The sequence below is a fragment of the Balaenoptera ricei genome, chromosome 7 (assembly GCF_028023285.1).
Source record: "Balaenoptera ricei isolate mBalRic1 chromosome 7, mBalRic1.hap2, whole genome shotgun sequence".
In the NCBI taxonomy this organism is placed as follows: Eukaryota; Metazoa; Chordata; class Mammalia; order Artiodactyla; family Balaenopteridae; genus Balaenoptera; species Balaenoptera ricei.
Genome location: NC_082645.1, coordinates 59,535,205 through 59,554,941, shown reverse-complemented (window position 1 = coordinate 59,554,941; position 19,737 = coordinate 59,535,205). Strand labels below are relative to the sequence as shown.

General features: G+C 38.3%; 1 protein-coding gene across 1 annotated transcript in view; it reads right to left on the bottom strand.

Annotated features, from left to right (window-relative positions):
* Positions 1–5,385, bottom strand: part of GORASP2 (golgi reassembly stacking protein 2) — a 29,046-nt gene extending 23,661 nt beyond the window's left edge. The window contains exon 1 of the mRNA XM_059928080.1: positions 5,181–5,385. Coding sequence (XP_059784063.1) covers positions 5,181–5,243 — 63 coding nt within the window. The 5' untranslated portion in view covers positions 5,244–5,385. The remainder of the gene's footprint in view (positions 1–5,180) is intronic.
* Positions 5,386–19,737: the final 14,352 nt, after the last annotated feature.

Genomic DNA, 19,737 nt, shown 5'->3' with positions numbered 1-19,737 from the left:
GTTTATGTCTAATGATACTGACAATTCCTAAAAGTGTCCTAAGGTTCACAAACATTGTATTTCATGGCATTAATAAAACATTCATTCATAATAAAATGAAGTATTCTGATTCCTACATTTGAAAGCAATATCAAAGAATGTGTATTAAACAATTTCACAGCCTTTTATTAGAAGAGATCAATTTTGGGCAGGTTAGAATCTTCAAATGGTGTTTATAAAGCTTTTTCAATTATAACTTTATATTTGGAAAACATCAAATAACCCAACTGTTTTCTTTTTATACCCACTGTTTCAGAATGAGTGAGAAGAGAAGGAATAATAGTGAGATTTTTATGTTTTTCAAATGGAGGCATGAGTTTAAAAAGTTAGAGAAACACTGGGTTAGAATTAAAAAAAATTATGACTATCAAATAATGGGATTTCACTTTCTCAGAACAAGTACCAAGTTGAAATCTTGCAGGATTTCATGTAGATTACTTAGGTTCCATTAAAAAAGAGCACATCTAGGGACTTCCCTGGTGGTGCAGTGGTTAAGAATCCCCCTGCCAATGCAGGGGACATGGGTTTGAGCCCTGGTCCGGGAAGATCCCACATGCCGCAGAGCAACTAAGCCCGTGCGCCACAACTACTGAGTCTGCGCTCTAGAGCCCGTGAGCCACAACTACTGAGCCCACGTGCCACAACTACTGAAGCCCGCAGGCCTAGAGCCCGTGCTCCACAAGAGAAGCACCGCAATGAGAAGCCCACGCACCACAACGAAGAGTAGTCCCCACTCCCCGCAACTAGAGAAAGCCTGTGCGCAGCAGCGAACACCCAAACACAGCCAAAAATAAAATTAATTAACTAATCAATTAATTTTTTAAAAAAGTATAGGCAATTATTAAAAAAAAAGAAAAAGAGCACATCTATATAATAGTAGATACGGTCTAGGTATTCTGTTTTCTATAGAAATAATTCCACTTACTCTCACTTTCTCCTCTAAGCAGAGTACCTAATGCTGCCCAGCCTGTAGCAAATGGCTCACAAGATAAAGGCCTGTTATTACACTGTAGACGCAATTCATCTCAATGGCCTTTCCTTCAAAACATCCATCATCTCAAAATCTCTCTCAGAGGAAATTATAAGAAACAGTGAACATGACATTTTCCATATCCCCATACTGGTGTGAACACTGGTTCCAGAATGTCCTCAGATACCCTCCGTTTCAAAGAATATTAAGTGTAGAGTGGAATTAATTTGAATATTTTAATTTAGAAACATCTTATAATGGGCATCCATGTGGCAACTCCAAAAACGTAATTTTGAAAATGGTCTTGTTGGGTTTACTTGATAATTAATAGAAAATCTAGACAAGAATTCTGTATTCAACATACTGCAACTGTAGTAACTTATAACAAAACTGAGAAGTCCTGGCTAACATTTCTCCTGCCTTATGTTAGGATAAGAGAATGGGAATAAAAGTGGTATGCATGGTGAACGCGGAACGGGACCCAATGCATAAAGGAATCAGAAATACAGTGTTCTTTTTCTTTTTTTTTTTTTTGGCCATGCCCTGAAGCTTGTGGAATCCTAGTTCCCCAACCAGGGATCCAACCTGTGCCCCCTGCAGAGGAAGCAAGGGATCCCAACGACTGGACGGCCAGGGAATTCCCTATAATGTTATTTTCAAAAGAAAGCTTCTGAACAAATTTTAAAATCTTTCACTAGGAGTCCACTTTCAAAAAATAATTTTTATAACTATATTTTTATAAATATACAAATATTTCATAATCACTGAAAATTTGGGGTAATATATTAAAATTTAAAAGGAATAAAAATGTCACCATCCACCAATAATCCTTTTAATATCTTGGCTTATTACCTTTCCATTTTATTTCCCTAGGCACTCAAATGTACATGCACACACACGGAGGCACACCTATGACCACAGAGTGTTTTGAAACATAATTTTCACTGAATGCACAGAATTCCAATCTGTAGTTAGGCCTTGATTTATTTAACAGTTACTCATTTGTTGGATATTTAGGTTGTAAAGCCAACATCCTATGATAACTTTTGGCCATATTGTACTTGATTATATCATATTACTCAAAATCTTTGTGAAACATGGCTAAAGGGCAATGGTAAGCACAGGGAAAAAAAAGACGAGGAAAAATACTTCAACAGTATTTACCTTTAGATGGTAGGATTACAGGTAATTTAGGTTTTTTGTTGTACTTTCTGAACTTATCCAAATGCTCTCTAATGAACACGTGCCGATAATCAGAAAACAATATAGTAATTTACTAAAATGAAGACCAATGTTTATATAAAGACATTACAATTCAATAATATGGAAAAATACATTTTAAGTGAAAACGAAAGGTAGGATTTAAGGTTGTAGACATGTATTTGTAACAGCAAAAGACTAGAAAAACTAAATGTCTAACACCAGGAGGTGGTGCTTAACCAAACTATGGTATAACAGACTTACTATGGAGCTAGGTGAAGGCAAGAGGCAAATCTCTGTGCGCTGCTATGGAAAGATAGACAAGACACTGCCAAAAAAGACGACCGGGGTGTTTAATGGTATGTAGCATGTTATTCTAACAGTTACAAAAGGAAACAAAAAGAAACAGTGAAAGGTTGGGAGGGGAGTGGATTCTTTTACACGCATAAAACATTTTTGAAAGGATACATAAACTATGTTGGTTACTTCTAGGGTGAGTATGGGGAGTTGGGTATATAATATGATCACAAAATGAAAATGTGCATTAATACATAATAGATAAAAAGGTAAGTATACTGTTCATAGCAGAAAATCTGGAAACATTTCAAGGTTGTCCCCTAAATATTTTTTAAAGCAGAATCTAACAATGGATATGAAAAAATAACAGAGAAAACATAAAGGTCAATCTCTGAATTGTAGGAATACAGTTTAAAAATAACAGTAATAAAATAGCAGTGTATATGGGTGTCACTATAAATTGGTATTTCAAAACACAATCATACAAGTTTTTATCACTAGCAAGGAAATGGCCAGGGAATTATTAAAGAAAACTAACTTCTAATTAAATCATTCTAGAACTTGGTAAACATGGGTGATTTTATTCCATGATTATCCTGCCATATTTACCCTGGTTTACAATCTCAGTAACCCAGAGATGAAATATACAACCATAATTTAGGCAATAACAAATGAAAAGAAAATTTTTATATGTTGAGATTTAACAGAGTACTTTTCCCCTCTAAAAACAAAGATAAAGAAACCAATTACAGAATCAGGGCAGAGTGGGTTAGGAACTCAGAAACATTTTTAAAAATTCTCCTAAACTAGATGATCATTACTATTTTAAAGCTCCCTCTAATAAAATTCAAATGAAAAAAGAATTATTTCATCTTTTGCAACATTTATGCTCCAGATGCAGACTGGAAACTAAGGTTGTCCCTAGTGCTTCTAAAAATCATATTTATAGAATAACAGCATCTGCACTACTGAATATGTATGAGTGCTGATTTTCGGAGGTGCACCTATGTAAAGAAATACACTTCAACTTGTTTACCGTCGAAGGTAGTCATTAACAAAAGTCAACAGAAGTCACTGAACTGGAATCCTTTTGATGTGTACAACTTTCTTACAGACTTTCAACACTCATTAATACTGTGCTTTACCTAGCACGTTATTATAAAAATATCACGAATCTCCAATGATTCATGGCCACAATCAGCAACTGTGAGAATCAGCTAGTAATACTGGATAACATACCGCAGAGAACTCAGAATCAAACCAGAGAATAGAGAAAGTACTGCCACTAACTTTCACTTCACATGTGGGATCTGACAATTCTCCTTCCATTTCCCCTATCAGTGTGGCACTTGGGGGTTGGTTTAGCTAAAGAGAACAGGAAAGTATTATGGTTTATTTATAGATTCCCTTTATTTTCTGGGAAAATCATCCTTTCCCACCAAGCGTATGGCTTCAAGAGGGATTTTTAGCAGAGTGGAGAGACAACTAGACGTGATAATCCTGAAGATCAGAAAGGTGATTGATAACGGTCCTATCAAGCAGATGTCTGGTAATTTAGTTTAAGAATGTTGTCTCACCTAAAACATGGGACCTAAGGAAGAAGATGACTAGCACCAGGAAGTGCACTTTCCCACTTTCAGTGAAAATGCTCTTGCCTGTGAGGAGCTATCTATTTACACTATATTATGTCCTGAAATGGTGCTACAGATTGGGGCCACTTTGTTGACAGTCCATCATGTTATCACTCAACGCAGGTGTCACAGCACACAACCAACACTGCCACTTTTAAAGACTCCCAGTTCCTTGAGGAAAGGACCACACGCTCCGTACAACCCAGGCTGTTCATAACTGGGGCTTAGCTAACGCCTTTCGAGATACTATGTTTCTCTGCATCCTGGTGACCGAAGTTGCTTTCCTTTATTTACCTGGATTTTTTTTTAAAAAAACGTTCCTCTCCATTACCTCTTTTACACTGTGGATCTAAACCTTAATCTCCACCACACCCTGAGCAGCTTTAGAAAAAAGAGAACGGAAGTTCCCACCGCCAGGAAATGTGGAAGAGGAGGGTTGGTAAGGTCAGGAGCGACACAGGAGAGAAAAAACTACAGTCAAAATCAAGTAGATTTAAGTCCGTCAAACCTACTTCTAGGCCATTTCGTTTTGTTTGCTTAATTGGCCTTTTCGGACACACGGACAGCGCGGAGGAGAATCAACACCTGCCGTTGCATCCACCGCCTCTAGTCTGCGGGTTCCAGGCTTCCTTTTCTCGGAAAACTCAAATGCTACCTTCACCATCACCTCTTTTGCAGACTGCACCCGAGCCTTCCCTAACTTTGGGAGCTAAGAATGAAGGGATGGGGGCAGAGAAGGCCGTGAAGAGGAAAGGAGTCAAGGTTGCCCTTTCGCCTGGGCCGCTCCTGGCCAAGTCGCCGGCTGCCTCCTCTGGTCCCAGCCCGTCCTCCCGGAGCGGCGGACCCGGGCCCGGGGCGCTACGGGGAGGCGGGATGTGAGCGGCCTCCTGAGCCGGCCTCGGCCAACGCAGCGCCCGCGGTCGCCTCTCCTTCGCGGGGTCGGGCCTGGCTGCCCCGGGAAGAAGCCCGTCGGGGCCTCCGCCTCCCCGCGGCCGGGCCCCGCCTCCAGCCCGCCGCCCCCGGGCCGCCGTCGAAGCCCTTACCCGCAGGACGTGGTAGCCTTCCGTGCCCCCGCCTGGGATCTCGACGCTCTGCGAGGAGCCCATGGCGGCGGGCGATCAGTGTGGCCAGGCCGGGCTCCGCGCTGCTCCCCGCCCCCTCGCGCACCGCCCTCTCCGCTCCTCCGCGTAGCACTTGGGACGTGGCACTCGCAGCCTCAGGAGAGCCCGGCCGCACTGCCCGCTGGGAGATCGTCGCCGCGGCAGCCAGGGCCGCTACGACGCCGCAGACAGCGCCCCCTGCCGCGTGCCACCGGCAGGGGTCTGAGCCCGGGAGGCAGGGCTGGAGTGGAGGGCGGGGAGAGGCCTATTCGTGCTCGCGAGAGAGCAGAAATACGGTTCATCCAGTCTTTACACCTTACTACGGGTCCCTGGGCTTGACAAGATTCATCTAGACGCGTTCCCGCGCTCCCGAAAGAACGGTCGCTTGACTGTAGCTCCCCCTGGTGCCCAGAGGCCGGGAAGGGGCTCCTGCTGAAAAGAATAGGGGCGGATGCAAACACAGCGAGCTCCCTAATTTCTAGGTTTCTGAACCTCTAGGTCTTGTCCCCAGGTTGCACAGAGGATCGTGGTAGTGGCTCTCCGTGGGCGGAGTACCGTGTCCGCTCAGCTTAGCTCAGTTTTATAAAGGAAAATGTCCTAAAGAGTTATGGAGGACCCACCAAAGTTCTCTTTTTGTTTTTTGTCTTCCCTAATTGTGAGAACAAGATCAGTCTATCACAACCTGAGCGATGCCAGAGTGGGAAACACAGTTGGATGACCTTGGCGTTGCACCGCCTGATGCTGGGTTCCCCATTCCACTTCCTTTAGGTAGCCAAGTTGTATTCACACTTTTCCTACTCGGTTGCTCCTTTTGTCCCTTCCCTCCAAAATCCCCAGTTATTGCCCAGGGGTCAATTTGACCCTCACTAACGGTGGATCAACCAGATATCAGAACATGTGTATTCTGATGTGAAGCAACATGAAGTAACTATTATCACCCATGAAGTATTCCAGACCAAAATGTTTACCTTGCTCCTCTCACACCTTTATTTAGATCTTCCAGTTTACAGGAATACAAAGGAGAGAAGAACAAGTAAAATGACTTCATAAGGAAACAACCAGGCAAAAATAAAAGAAATGGGCTGTTCTTTAGAACAGCTGGCCAGTTCTTTTCATCAAGTCAGAATAATAAGAAAGGGCCTGTACTGGGTTAAAAGAGATATGAAGGACATAACCAGGAGATGAAATGAAAGGTCTTGAATTGGGGGCTGATTTGGAGAAATTAGCTGTAAAGGACATTTTGGGCTCAATTGGGAAAATGTGAATACTGTGTGTTTGAAGAAAAGCGTTTACTGTCATGGAGAAGTGGAAATTATTGGCTGAAAAAAAAAACAGGTTATAAGACAGGATATGTCTGTAAACAATATGAAAACATTTTTGTAAATAAAATATGTGTTAATACATAGTATGTATTGAAGATGTGGTAGGATGCCAGCTTAGGGTTACAGTGGTGATCCCTGGGTGGTGACAGAGATGTTTTATTTTTTGTTTTTGCTGGTTCTACATTCTAAAATGCTCATGGACTGCTTTTGTAACAATAAAAGAGTATTTAAAAATAAAAAATCATTTTTCTTTCTTTGCTGCCCATAAACCAATACAAGGTTTTTAGGAGACCTAGTACATACATAAATGAATTCTCCAGTTATTAGGCTCGTCAAGGACAGAGAAGGCAGTGGAGTCAGCTCTGTGTTTGTAATACTCAGCAGAGTGCCTGGCAGCTAATTTAATGAATTTGATGCAAATTAATGAATTAATGAATTTGACACAAAGGAATAAGTGTAAGAGCTAGGTTTGATGATAATATTCTTGTTCTGCTTGGCAATTATAATCCTCTTCGTGGTGGGGTCATAAGATGTTGCTATGTTGAGTGGTCAAAATTTTTGTTTCCCAGATGTCTAACACTAGCCATGGTTTGCAGAACCCTGGCTGTGGACCTGAAGTAGCCCATGAGCAACTCCAGCCCTTCCTTAGAGCTGTAATGTATCTCAGCCATTTACTTTCTTACCTTCTTGATTTTATTCAAGCTCATCCATACATCTTGGGATGCTCTTTCCTACATTTTCTACTTCAGAAAATTCTAACTAATCCCTTAAGGCCTATCTCAAATGTTTACTTATTTATCCTTAAATTCAGAACGACTCTCTCCTTACCCTGAGTTCCTGGAATAGTTAGTTCTTTCATTTCTGGTAGCATCATCATCATCATCACAGGCCTGTCTTCCACCATTTACAGTCCATTCATTCAGGGTGGGGACCATATTTTTAACCTTTAGATTCCCAGTTCCTCGTTGAGAGTTGGGAACATGGTAGTATTATTATTTGTTGATTTGAATTGAATGTGTGTGATTGAAGAGTTTCCAAACCTTTCCTTTTTCAGGATCAGTTAATAAGTTACCTCTGCTGTTCCTATTTGTGCCTCATCAAAACCTGTGTTACTTCTTTATCGGCAATTGGTAGAGGGTGAGGTGCAAGGCTCACCTGATCTGGGATTGAGACTATGTGATAACCATTGCTCCTGTTTTTCCTGGTGCCACTTATTTCCCTCTTTTACTTGGGAAGTATGCTCAGAGGGAAGAGAATAAAATAAATAAAAGAACAACCAACGATGTTGCCAGAGCTAATATAAATTAATATAACATGATGGAGGGGAACACATGGGAAATTATTGTCCAAGTCAGTCTCAATTGAAGTTGGAATCTGCTGCAGGCAAGTTGGTATTTTGAAACATCACAGGCAGCAGAAAAACGAAGCCCAGCAAAAGCAAATATCTACAGACTAAAAAAAGTCAAATGAGATGAAATCTATTTTTCTGGAAGGAGAAGCATCTGATACGCAATTTTGTGTGTCTATTCTGGGTTTCATTAATCCTCCAGATTCTTTTGGCTATGCAGGGTCTTTTGTGTTTCTATACAAATTTTTGAATTATTTGTTCCAATCCTGTGAAAAATGCCTTTGGTATTTTGATAGGGATTGCATTAAATCTGCAGATTGCTTAGGGTAGTATGCTTGTTTTAACAATATTAATTTTTCCAATCCATGAGCACAGTGTATTTTTCCATTTGTTTGTGTCATCTTCAGTTTCTTTCATCAATGTCTTACAGTTTTCCAAGTACAGGTCTTTCACCTTGGTTAGATTTATTCCTAGGTTTTTTTTTTTTTTGATTCAATTGTAAATGGGATTGGTTTCTTAAGTTCTCTTTCTGATAGTTTATTGTTGGTGTATAGAAATGCAACAGATTTCTGTGTTTAATTTTGTATCATGCAATTTTACTGATTTCACTTATTCGTTCTAACACTTTTTTGGTGGTGTCTTTAGGATTTTCTATATATAGTGTCATGTCATCTGCAAACAGTGACAGTTTTACTTCTTTTCAATTCAGATTCCTTTTATTTTTTTGTCTGATTGCTGTGGCTAGGATTTCCAATACTATGTGAATAAAAGTGGCAAGAATGGGCATCCTGGTCTTGTTCCTGACCTTAGAGGAAATGCTTTCAGCTTTTCACTGCTGGGTATATCGGCTGTAGGTCTGTCATATATGGCCTTTATTATGTTGAAGTATATTCCCTCAAAACCCACTTTGTGGAGAGTTTTTATCATAAATGGATGTTGAATTTTATCAAAAGCTTTTTCTGCATCTATTGAGATGATCATACGATATTTATTCTTGAATTTGTTAATGTGGTGTTATCATGTTGATTAATTTGTGGTTACTGAACCATTCTTGCACCCCTGGGATAAATCCCACTTGATTATGGTATAGGAGCCTTTTAATTTACTGTTAAATTCGGTTTGCTAATATTTTGTTGAGAATTTTTTCATCTATGTTTATCAGTGATACTGGCCTTTGATTTTCTTTATTTGTGGAGTCTTTGTCTCATTTTGGTATCAGGCTGATGCTGGCCTCACAGAATGAGTTTGAAAGCATTTCTTCCTTTTTAATTTTTTGTAATAGTTTGAGAAGGATAGATGTTAACTCTTCTTTAAATGTTTTGTAGAATTCACCCGTGAAGCCATCTGATCCTTGACTTTTGTTTTTTGGGAGTTTTTAAAATTACCAATTCAATTTCATAAGTGGTAATCGGCCTGTTCATATTTTCTATTTCTTCCTGATTCAGTCTTGGGAGATTGTATGTTTCTAAGAATTTATCCATTTCTTTTAGGTAGTCTATTTTATTGGCATATAATTATTCATAGTAATCTTTTATGAGTCTTTTTATTTCTGTGGGGTTGGTTGTAACTTCTCTTTCATTTTTGATTTTATTTATTTGGGTCTTTTTTTTTTATGAGTCTGGTTTATCAATTTTATTTATCTTTTCAGAGAACCAGCTCTTAGTTTCACTGATCTTTCCTATTGTTTTTTAGTCTCTATTTCATTTATTTCTGCTCTGATCTTTATTATTTCTTTCCTTTTACTAACTTTGAGTTTGTTTGTTCTTCTTTCTCTAGTTCCCTTAGGTGTAAGGTTAGATTGTTATTTTGAGATTTTTCTTGTTTCTTGAGACAGTCTTTTATCCCTATAAGCTTCCCTCTTAGAACTGTTTTTGCTGAGTCCCATAGATTTTGGATTGTTGTGTTTCCATTTTCATTTGTCTCTTTGATTTCTTCAGTGACCCATTGGTTGTTTAGTAGCATATTGTTTAGCCTCCATGTGTTTGTTTCTTCTGCTGTTTTTCTCTTGTAGTTGATTTCTAGTCCCCTAACATTGTGGTTGGAAAAAATGCTTGATATAACTTTATTCTCCTTAAATTTATTGAGCCTTGTTTTGTGGCCTAGCACATGATCTACCTAGCAGAATGTTGCATGTTGACTTGAAAGGAATGTGTATTCTGTTGCTTTTGGATAAAATGTTATCTGTATATATTCTAATAGCTGTACATTTTTACACTCCCCCCCCATGTTTAATGTTTTTTGAGATCACATTTTACATCTTTTTGTTTTGTGTATTCTTTAACTACTTATTGTGGATATAGATGATTTACTTCTTTTGCCTTTAACCTTCCTACTTGCTTTATAGTTGGTTGATCTACTGCCTTTACTGTATGTTTGCCTTTACCAATGAGACTTTTGCTTTTGTAATGTTCATATTTCTAGTAGTACCCTTTTCTTTTCCACTTATAGAGGTCCCTTTAACATTTCTTGTAAATCTGGTTTAGTAGTGCTGAACTCTTTCAGCTTTTGCTTGTCTGTAAAGCTCTTTATCTCTCCTAAAATCTGAATGATAGCCTTGCAGCACCAGTGTCCTCATGGTAGAATGAGTTCCCCAAATGGCTGCCACCAGCATCTCTGTTCCCAGGGGAGCCTCAGTTGCCTCCTGCCTCTCTGGAGGACCTCCAAGATCAGTAGAAGGTTCTGACCCAGGCACCTTTCAAATTAACACCTCTGTGCTCAGTGTTGGAGTGTGTGAGGTTTTGCATGTGCCCTTTAAGAGTGGAGTCTGTTTCCTACAGCCCTCTGGCTCTCCCATACTCAAGCCCCACTGGTCTTCAAAGCAAGACATTCTGGGGGCTTCTCTTCCCAATGCAGGACCCCCAGGCTGGGTAGTCTGATGTGGGGCTTGGACCCCTTGCTCTTTGTGTAGAAACTCAGCAATTGTGATTATCCTCCCGTTTGTGGGTTGCCTACCTGGGGGTGTGGGTCTCGCCTATACTGTGTCTCTGCCCTTCCTATCTGTCTCATTATGGTTTCTTCTTTATATCTTTAGTGGTAGAAAATCTTTCCTGCTGGTCTTCAAGTGATTCTCATAGATCGCCGCTCTGTAAACAGTTGTAATCTTGGTGTGCCTGTGGGAGGAGGTGAGCCCAGGGTCTTCCTACTCTTTCATCTTGGCCACACCTCTCAAGTCCTTTTTTTAAAAAGTGTATTGAAATCTAAGTGGCTGGGAGTAATATTATTCCAGGAAAACTTTGATCTTGCTTTAGTGCATATAAAATGTCATTTGCAAATATTGATACTTTAGGAACAGTAACATATTACTGATGTAACCAGGGGCCACAAACTCATTTGTTTATGGAGGGAATGAGTTGGGCTGGATACAGGTGGAGGAAGAGAGAAGTTAAGTAACTTGCCTAAATTGAAGCAGCCGGTGTGTCAGAACCAGATGTGGTACCAAAGTCTTTGACCATATGTTCAGAAATCCTTCCATTGCACTAATAATTAGAGCACTAACAATTAGAGCACTAATAGTAGCCCTCATTTATTGAATGACAGCCGTATATGTCTTACACCCTTAACAGTTTATAAGCATTATCTTTAATCATCAAAATAACTTTGTTAATGAAAGGTGGTAACTTCATTTTTTTAGAAACTGGGATGCAGAGAAGTTAAGTGATTTGCCCAAGATTCCACAGCTAGTAAATGTAAATCAGAGTTCAAATCCAGACGTATCAGTTTCAAAGTTCATGCCATTTAGCTACACCATGCTGCCTCTCCCTGGAATGGAAGTGGAACTAAAGGGTTGTAGCTGAGTTTACACGCTTACCTCTCTTTCCAAGCTGGAGGAGGGAGAATTCAGCCCAGGGCTACATAGGAGAACACTGAAGGTAGCTGGAGGGTTTGTCCTATTTCATAGTCCTGTGTGGAGAAGAATAGGGAAGTTAAACTAGGGACCTCACTATTAACATTTTAAAAATCTCAGAGCTAGCTGGAGAAGCCCTGTTATTGAAGAATACATTTTATTTTATTTTTTTGGCCACGTGGCTAGTGGGGATCTTAGTTCCCTGACCAGGGATTGAACCCGGGTCCTTGGCAGTGAAAGCATGGAGTCCTAACCACTGGACAGCCAGGGAATTCCCATAGAATACATTTTAGAAAAGTTCAGAGACTACATTTAGGTTTTAGTCAGAACATGTTAATGGCAATATTGCTACATTGATGTTTCTAAGATATTGTGAGAAAAAAAACCCTCCAATCTGATCAAGCTTCTGGAAACTAACCACACATATTCAGTAAATACAGCACACTGAGGAACATGTTAAGCAAGCAAACTCCAGACTGTGGGCAACTACAGGACAACAACCTGGTTTCTTCAGCAAATAAAATGCAAGGAAAAAAAAAAAAGATAGGGGAGGGAAAAACCTACAGATTAAAAAAAAAAGACTTAAGAGGTATATAAACAAAACACAATGTATGGCTCTTGTTTGGCTCCTGATTTGAACAAACTAACTGTAAAGACATTTATAAGACAACCTGGGAAATTTGAACACTGACTAGATATTTGATAATATTAAAGAATTATTGTAAATATTTTAGGTATGTTAATAATTATTCTTTTAGAAATACATACAAAATTGTGAGGGCTTTGGGCTTTCCAACTTCCCTGTGTCATTTGTGATATTTTTAGATCTTATTACTTAAAAAAAATAAATTTTACTTATTAATTTTTGAATAGGTAATACACTCATTTGTAACAAGATTCAACAGATAAAAAGAATGAACAGTGAAAACTAAGTCTCCCTTTGACAACTGTGGCCAAGTCACCCAGGAAGTTCCTTTCCCTGGAGGCAACCAATGCGTATCCTGTTGGAATCACTCGATGTAATTTATTATGATGAGAGTAGTAACAGATCCAACCTAATTTTTTCCCAAATAGTTACTCAGTTGTTCTAAAACTATTTAGTGCATTATTCACATTTTCCCAGAAGAAATATAACTTGAAATATAACCTTTACCAAATACTAAATTCCAATATATATTTCATTCTATTTTATATCTAATCTTTCTATTTTGTCCCATCGTCTATTCATGAACCAGTGTCACATTGCATAAATTACTATAGTTTTCCAATATATTTCAATAGCTGGTAGAGTGGTCACTTTATTATTCTTTCTTTTCAGAATTTTCCTTCTATCCTTGCTTGCTTATTTTTCCACATGTACCAGATCAAGGAGTGGCAAACTTTTTCCATAGAAGGCCAGAGAGCAAATATTTTAGGCTTTGCAGCCACTATATCTCTATAGCAATTAGTCATCTCTGCCATTGTATAGTGAAAGCAGCAATCAGCAATAAGTAAGTCAGTGGATGTGCCTGTGTTCCAACAAAACTTTATTTACAAAACCAGGATGCATTAGACTTGGCCCATAGGCTATAGTTTGCTGGCCCCTGAAGTAGACAAACTCATTTGCCTAGTTAAAAAAAAATCTTAGTATTTTTACTGGGATCTTGTTAAATGTATAGATCAGTTAGAGAGAATTAATCTATACCTTTATGATGTTGAGTCTTTCTATCATAGAATGGGAAATGACTATTTGGTTAATGCTCATTTGGTATCCTTCAGTAATATTTAATTTTTTCCTATATATTCAAATATACATTCAGATTTAATATTTTAGTTCTCATTATTAGAACATTAAATGTCTATGTGTTTAGCTCTTCCTTGGCTATTTTCTATATATATAATTTTCTCTTGAATCCTCTTTATCACTGTTCATCTCTGTTTCATTTTTCTTGCTTTTCTTAATCCTGTCCTCGTGTTTCTTACAATGTTTCCAGTAAAGTATTTCTCCTTTGTGTTGTCCTCAATGTGGGCTGTGTTGGAATGCTTTCAGTTGCAAGTAACATAAGCCAACTAAAAGTGGCTTATAAGTTGAGGAAATTTTATTATTTCATATAATAAGAAGTTTGGAGACAGAGAAATTCCAGAGTTGGTTAACTCATGGTCTCAATGATGTCAGGGCACAGGGAAGGTGAGCTTCTCTCTGCTTCTCTTAGTTTCTCATACGTGAAAACAAGACGGTGGTGGCAGCTCCACATGTTACATTATCATGTGACAGCATATGAAAAGAGAACATATTTTGGCTTTGTATCTTTTTTTTTTTTTTTTTTTTTTTAAACTGTCAGGCAATTTTGAGATCCTGCTTTTTTTTTTTTTTTTTAAATTATTTATTTATTATTTATTTATTATTTTAATTTTTGGCTGTGTTGGGGCTTCGTTTCTGTGTGAGGGCTTTCTCCAGTTGCGGCGAGTGGGGGCCACTCTTCATCGCGGTGCGCGGGCCTCTCACTATCGCGGCCTCTCTTGTTGAGGAGCAGAGGCTCCAGACGCTCAGGCTCAGTAGTTGTGGCTCACGGGCCCAGTTGCTCCGCGGCATGTGGGATCCTCCCAGACCAGGGCTCGAACCCGTGTCCCCCGCATTGGCAGGCAGATTCTCAACCACTGCGCCACCAGGGAAGCCCTGTATCTTTTTTAAGACCAAGGAACACTTTCTTAGAAGCCATCCAGAACATATGTTTTATCAGCCAAGGTTGTATCACGCCTGAACCAGACTCTGACAAAGAGAATAGAAATACCAGGCTTGATTTAGACGAATTGGTACTTACCCTTGGGACTAGGGAAGGGCCCATGAAGAGTTTGCCCCCAGAGAGCTTATGTCCTCAGTCAACCCCCTCCAGCATGAGCCAAGGATGCCATGTTCCTTAGGCCACCCCCACCATTGGCCTAGACTCTCTCTTTGGAGATATGCCTCTGCTGGTCAACCAGAAAGTGCTTCTCCAGCCCTATCCTGGAGGAAAATTTCTTTCAATGAGAAAGTTCAGTCCAGGTAGAGAAAATCAATGAGTTCTCATGCTAATATATTCTTTGCCTTTGCTTTCGCTGTTTCCTGCTGAGAAAGCCCTTCTTACTATTTCTATCTTCAGTGAACTACAGCTCATCTTTTAAACTGAGCTCAAAGCCTCACTATAGGAAGCCTCCCTTTGACTACCTCCCATCTGATGAAAAGTTTTGTTTACTTTACCAGATGATAAAAGTGATACATGCTCATTTAAAATACTACAAAGGTGTATAATTAAAGTAATAAAAAGTCCACTAACTCTCATACTCTAACTCTACCCCTCTGAGATAACCAGTGTTAAGATTTGGGTATGTATAGTACCATTTCTTTCTCTAGACAAATACAAACTGATACAAACCTATGTACATACACATGCGTTGTTCTTTTCTTCTCTCTCACACACAAAAGTGTTACATTATACACCAGATTTTTCAGTTTGCTTTCCCTCTTCCTTTCATTTAATATGTGATGAACATACTTCTATTTTAATAGCAATATCATAGTTCCCAATTAGATGTTTGTGACAATGTCTAATTTTTATTTTCTATAAAACTCCTAGAGGAAAACATAGGCAGAACACTCTTTGACATAAATCACAGCAACATTTTTTTTGGATCTGTCTCCTAGAATAATGGAAATAAAAACAAAAATAAACATATGAAACCTAATTAAACTTAAAAGCTTTTGCACAGTAAAGGAAACCATAAACAAAATGAAAAGACAACCTATGGACTGGGAGAAAATATTTGCAAACGATGTGACCAACAAGGGCTTAATTTCCAAAATATACAAACAGCTCATACACCTCAATAACAAAAAAACAAACAACCCAGTCAAAAAAATGGGCAGAAGACCTAAGTAGACATTTCTCCAAAGAAGACATACAGATGGCCAATAGGCTCATGGAAAGATGCTCAATATCACTAATTATTAGAGAAATGCAAATCAAAACTACAGTGAGGTATCACCTCACACCGGTCAGAATGGCCATCATTAAAAAGTCTACAAATAATAAATGCTAGAGAGGGTATGGAGAAAAGGGGACCTTCCTACACTGTTTGTGGGAATGTAAGTTGGTACAACCACTATGGAGAACAGTATGGATGTTCCTTAAAAAACTAAAAATAGAGTTGCCATATGATCCAGCAATCACACTCCTGGGCATATATCTGGAGGAAACTCTAATTTGAAAAGATCTATGCACCCCAATGTTCATAGCAGCACTATTTACAACAGCCAAGACATGGAAGCAACCTAAATGGCCATCAACAGATGAATGGATAAAGAAGATGTGGTATATATACACACAATGGAATACTACTCAGCCATAAAAAAGAATAAAATAATGCCATTTGCAGCAACATGGATGGACCTAGAGATTATCATACTAAATGAAGTAAATCAAACATCATGTGTTATCACTTCTATGTGGAATCTAAAAAATGATACAAATGAACTCATTTACAAAACAGAAATAGACTCACAGACATAGAAAAGAAATTTATGGTTACCAAAGGGGAAATAAATTACGGTGGGGGAGATAAATTAGAAGTTTGGGATTAACAGATACACACTACTATTTATAAAATAGATAAACAAGGACCTATTGTATAGCACAGGGAACTATATTCAATATCTTGTAATAACCTATAATGGACAAGAATCTGAAAAAGAATATACATATGTGTGTGTATGTATATATATGTATATATATAACTGAGCCACTTTGCTGTATACCTGAAACTAACACAACATTGCAAATTAACTATACTTCAATAAAAAATGATTTAAAAAACCCAAAAAAACTTGCTGTATTATTTAAGACTTCCAAAAGGAAGTGATTACTAGTGGTATCTTACTCCTGGTTTAAATGGAAATGTATTTAACAATTTATTACTTAATACGATGTTTGCTCTCAGTTTTTGCTAACTAATCTTTATCATGTTAAGATGGAATCCTGCTAAGCCTACTTTATTTCAAGTTTTTATTAGGAAAAGCTGCTGAATTTCAGCTTATGTCAAATGCCTTTGGATGTAATTCCACTTAATCCATGATTTTTCTCATTTAACTTGTTATGTTTATAGGTTTTTTAAAATGTTGAAGCATTTTACATTCTTGAAATAAGTTTTTTTGGATACGGTATTATTTTTTCACTATGCTGCTGCATTCCATTGGTAATACTGTATTTTATTTATTTAGAAATTTAAAATCTATACCTATAACTGAAATTGCTCTGTAGTTTTCTTTTCTCTACTTATCAAGCTGTGCCTCTATAGCACACTAGTCATGCCTCTACATAGTACTTATTACCATGATGAAAATTGTATATCTAATTGTGTACGCATCAGCAAGTGGAGAGCAGGGACCAGGTCATATTCAATTTTCTGTTCTTTGTGTCAAGCACAATGCCTAGGACATGGCAGAAGTTCAATGAATCTGTGTTGAATGAAGGAATCAACAGCTTTGGGAAACATTTTCCTTTCATCTAATTTTACCTAGTATTGGTAGTTAGCCATTTATTATCTTTATACCTCTTTTCTTCCAATGCCATGTTTCTATCTTCACTTGTTCCCTTGCAGAAATACCATTATTGAATGCAATATTGCAGTTGAAATGAATAAACTAGAGCCACATATATCAACATGGTAGATCTCAAAAGTATAAGGTTAAACAAAAAAGCAAGAATATGAATAGCGTAACACTCTCTATATAAAGTTTTTAAAATGTAAACAATATTGTGCACTTGTGCTGTTGGCTCTCAACCCCACTCCAGCCCTTTCTGTGCACCCTTCTGTATTGCAAAGGGCTGGAAACCTGTGAACTACATGTTGCAGTTTCCCTTGTTACCTGGCTTCTAGTTAGGTTTTGCCAGTGCCAGGCAAAACCAAAGAAAGGGAGATGCCATTTTCCTTTCCATTCCTGGCAGTGCTTCCAGCACACGTGGCAGCAGCAATAGTAGGAGGTGACTGAAAATGAGCATTTCAGTAGTATCGGTGGCTATTTTAGCAGTGTCAGTGCCAACCTGTAGCACCCCAACAGGGAAGAATGCAGGTAAGTAGATACTCTGATCTCATTTTTCTCTTCCCCTCTACTTCTGGCCAGCACTTTCCACTGTCCAAAACTGACCGGAAATCAGGTCAAGAGTCCAGTGGGGCAGTGTGTACAGCTCAGCTTTCTGAGTTCAAAGAAAGGTGCAGAATTGACCTGGAGGGGCAAGTGGATGAAACTGATCATAGCCTCCTCATCCCGTTTACATCTCCAGCCCTTTCTATACTTCTATAACCAATTCTCAGTATTAAATCTCCCTTGTGTCTACTACATAGTTTCTGTTTTCCTGACTGGACAGTGACTGATTCAGTATAGTTTATGGATAATCACATATGTAGCAAAGGAACAATAACTTGCATGGGAATGATAAACTCCATGTTCAAGATAACGGCTCCCTCTGGATAGAAAAGAACAGAATGGAGTTAGGGATAAGTACATAGGCATCATCTTCTGTATCTAAAATATTTAACTTCTTAAGCTGGGAAGTGAATATATGGATATTTTAAATTATTCTCTATGTTTGTTATATGATTCTCTATTTTTTCATATGCCAGAACTATTTTAGCCATCCTCATAATTACATATGTGTGCTTATATATGTGTGTGTGTGTATATATACACACACAGACATATATATGAATAAATCAATGAATGAAAATGAATGAGACCTGACTCTGAATTCTGACTGTCAGATCTCAAAAGTATAAAGTTAAACAAAAAAGCAAGGAAATGTATAGGATGACACTATCTATACAAAGTTTTTAAAATGTAAACAATATGGTGCCTTTGTGCTATTGGCTCTCAACCAACTGAGAGCCAACTGAGGTAAGTTAAGCTACATAAGTTCTCTCAGACTTTGCATCCTCACCCATAAGGATAAAGATAACAGTGTCTACCTTTCACGATTATCGTGATGATTAAGTGGGATAATATGCAAAATGTCCTAGCACAGTGCCAAGAACATGGCCAACCATAGTTTCCTCCCTCCTGAACTTTCAGGAAGAATAAGGACTTGACTTTGATAAACTTTGAATTACAACAATTGTGCTCTGCCTCGAGGAGGTGCTTGCTTTATTTCTTCTTTAAAGCCTTTAATGTTTATTTTCTGATTACAAGAGTGGTAGTTGTTCAATGTAGAAAGTTTGAAAAATATAGAAACATATGGAGATAAAAATTTAAATATATGGTAACTCTACCCCTCATAAGTGCTACAAATGTATACAAATCTTAAAAATTAGAATAACACTATATAGTTCTGTGACATAGTTCTTTCACTTCACAACGTAAGGTAAACATTTTCCTGTGTCATATATTCTATGACATCACTTCTGCAGGCTGTATAATATTCAGGTGGCTGGGATGTTTAGGTTTTTCTAATATTTCACTCTATAATTAATGCTGCGATGAACTTCCTTGTTGATAAGTCTTTGCTCACATTTCTTATTATTTCCTTGGACAAAATACTTGTCGGAATCTTGGTCAAGTTGCATGTGCATTTGATGTCATCTTATGCCTTTGGCTATCTTGCTTTCAAGAAAGATTGTACAAAAAGAAAGAAAGAAGATCGTACCAATTTACACTGCCTCTAGCAGTGTTGGAGACTACCACTTTGCCACATCAGGAAACTACTTTTAAAAAGAGAAATTAGAACAGACATGAACTTAATAGTGGAATTTACCACAATCGATTCTAACTAGTTAGCTGTTTAAAGAATAACAGCAAAGTACCACATCTTCACAGAGAAGAGGACTTCCATGGGCCATTGAAATCTAGTTTTAACAGGCTACCATGCAGAGGGATTCCAGTCATGCTTTCAAGGGTTAATTTCTATCTGGAATCAACTAAACATTGACACTAGCTAGAGGTGATTTGGAACCCAACTGACCTGTGGATTTTCTAAATTC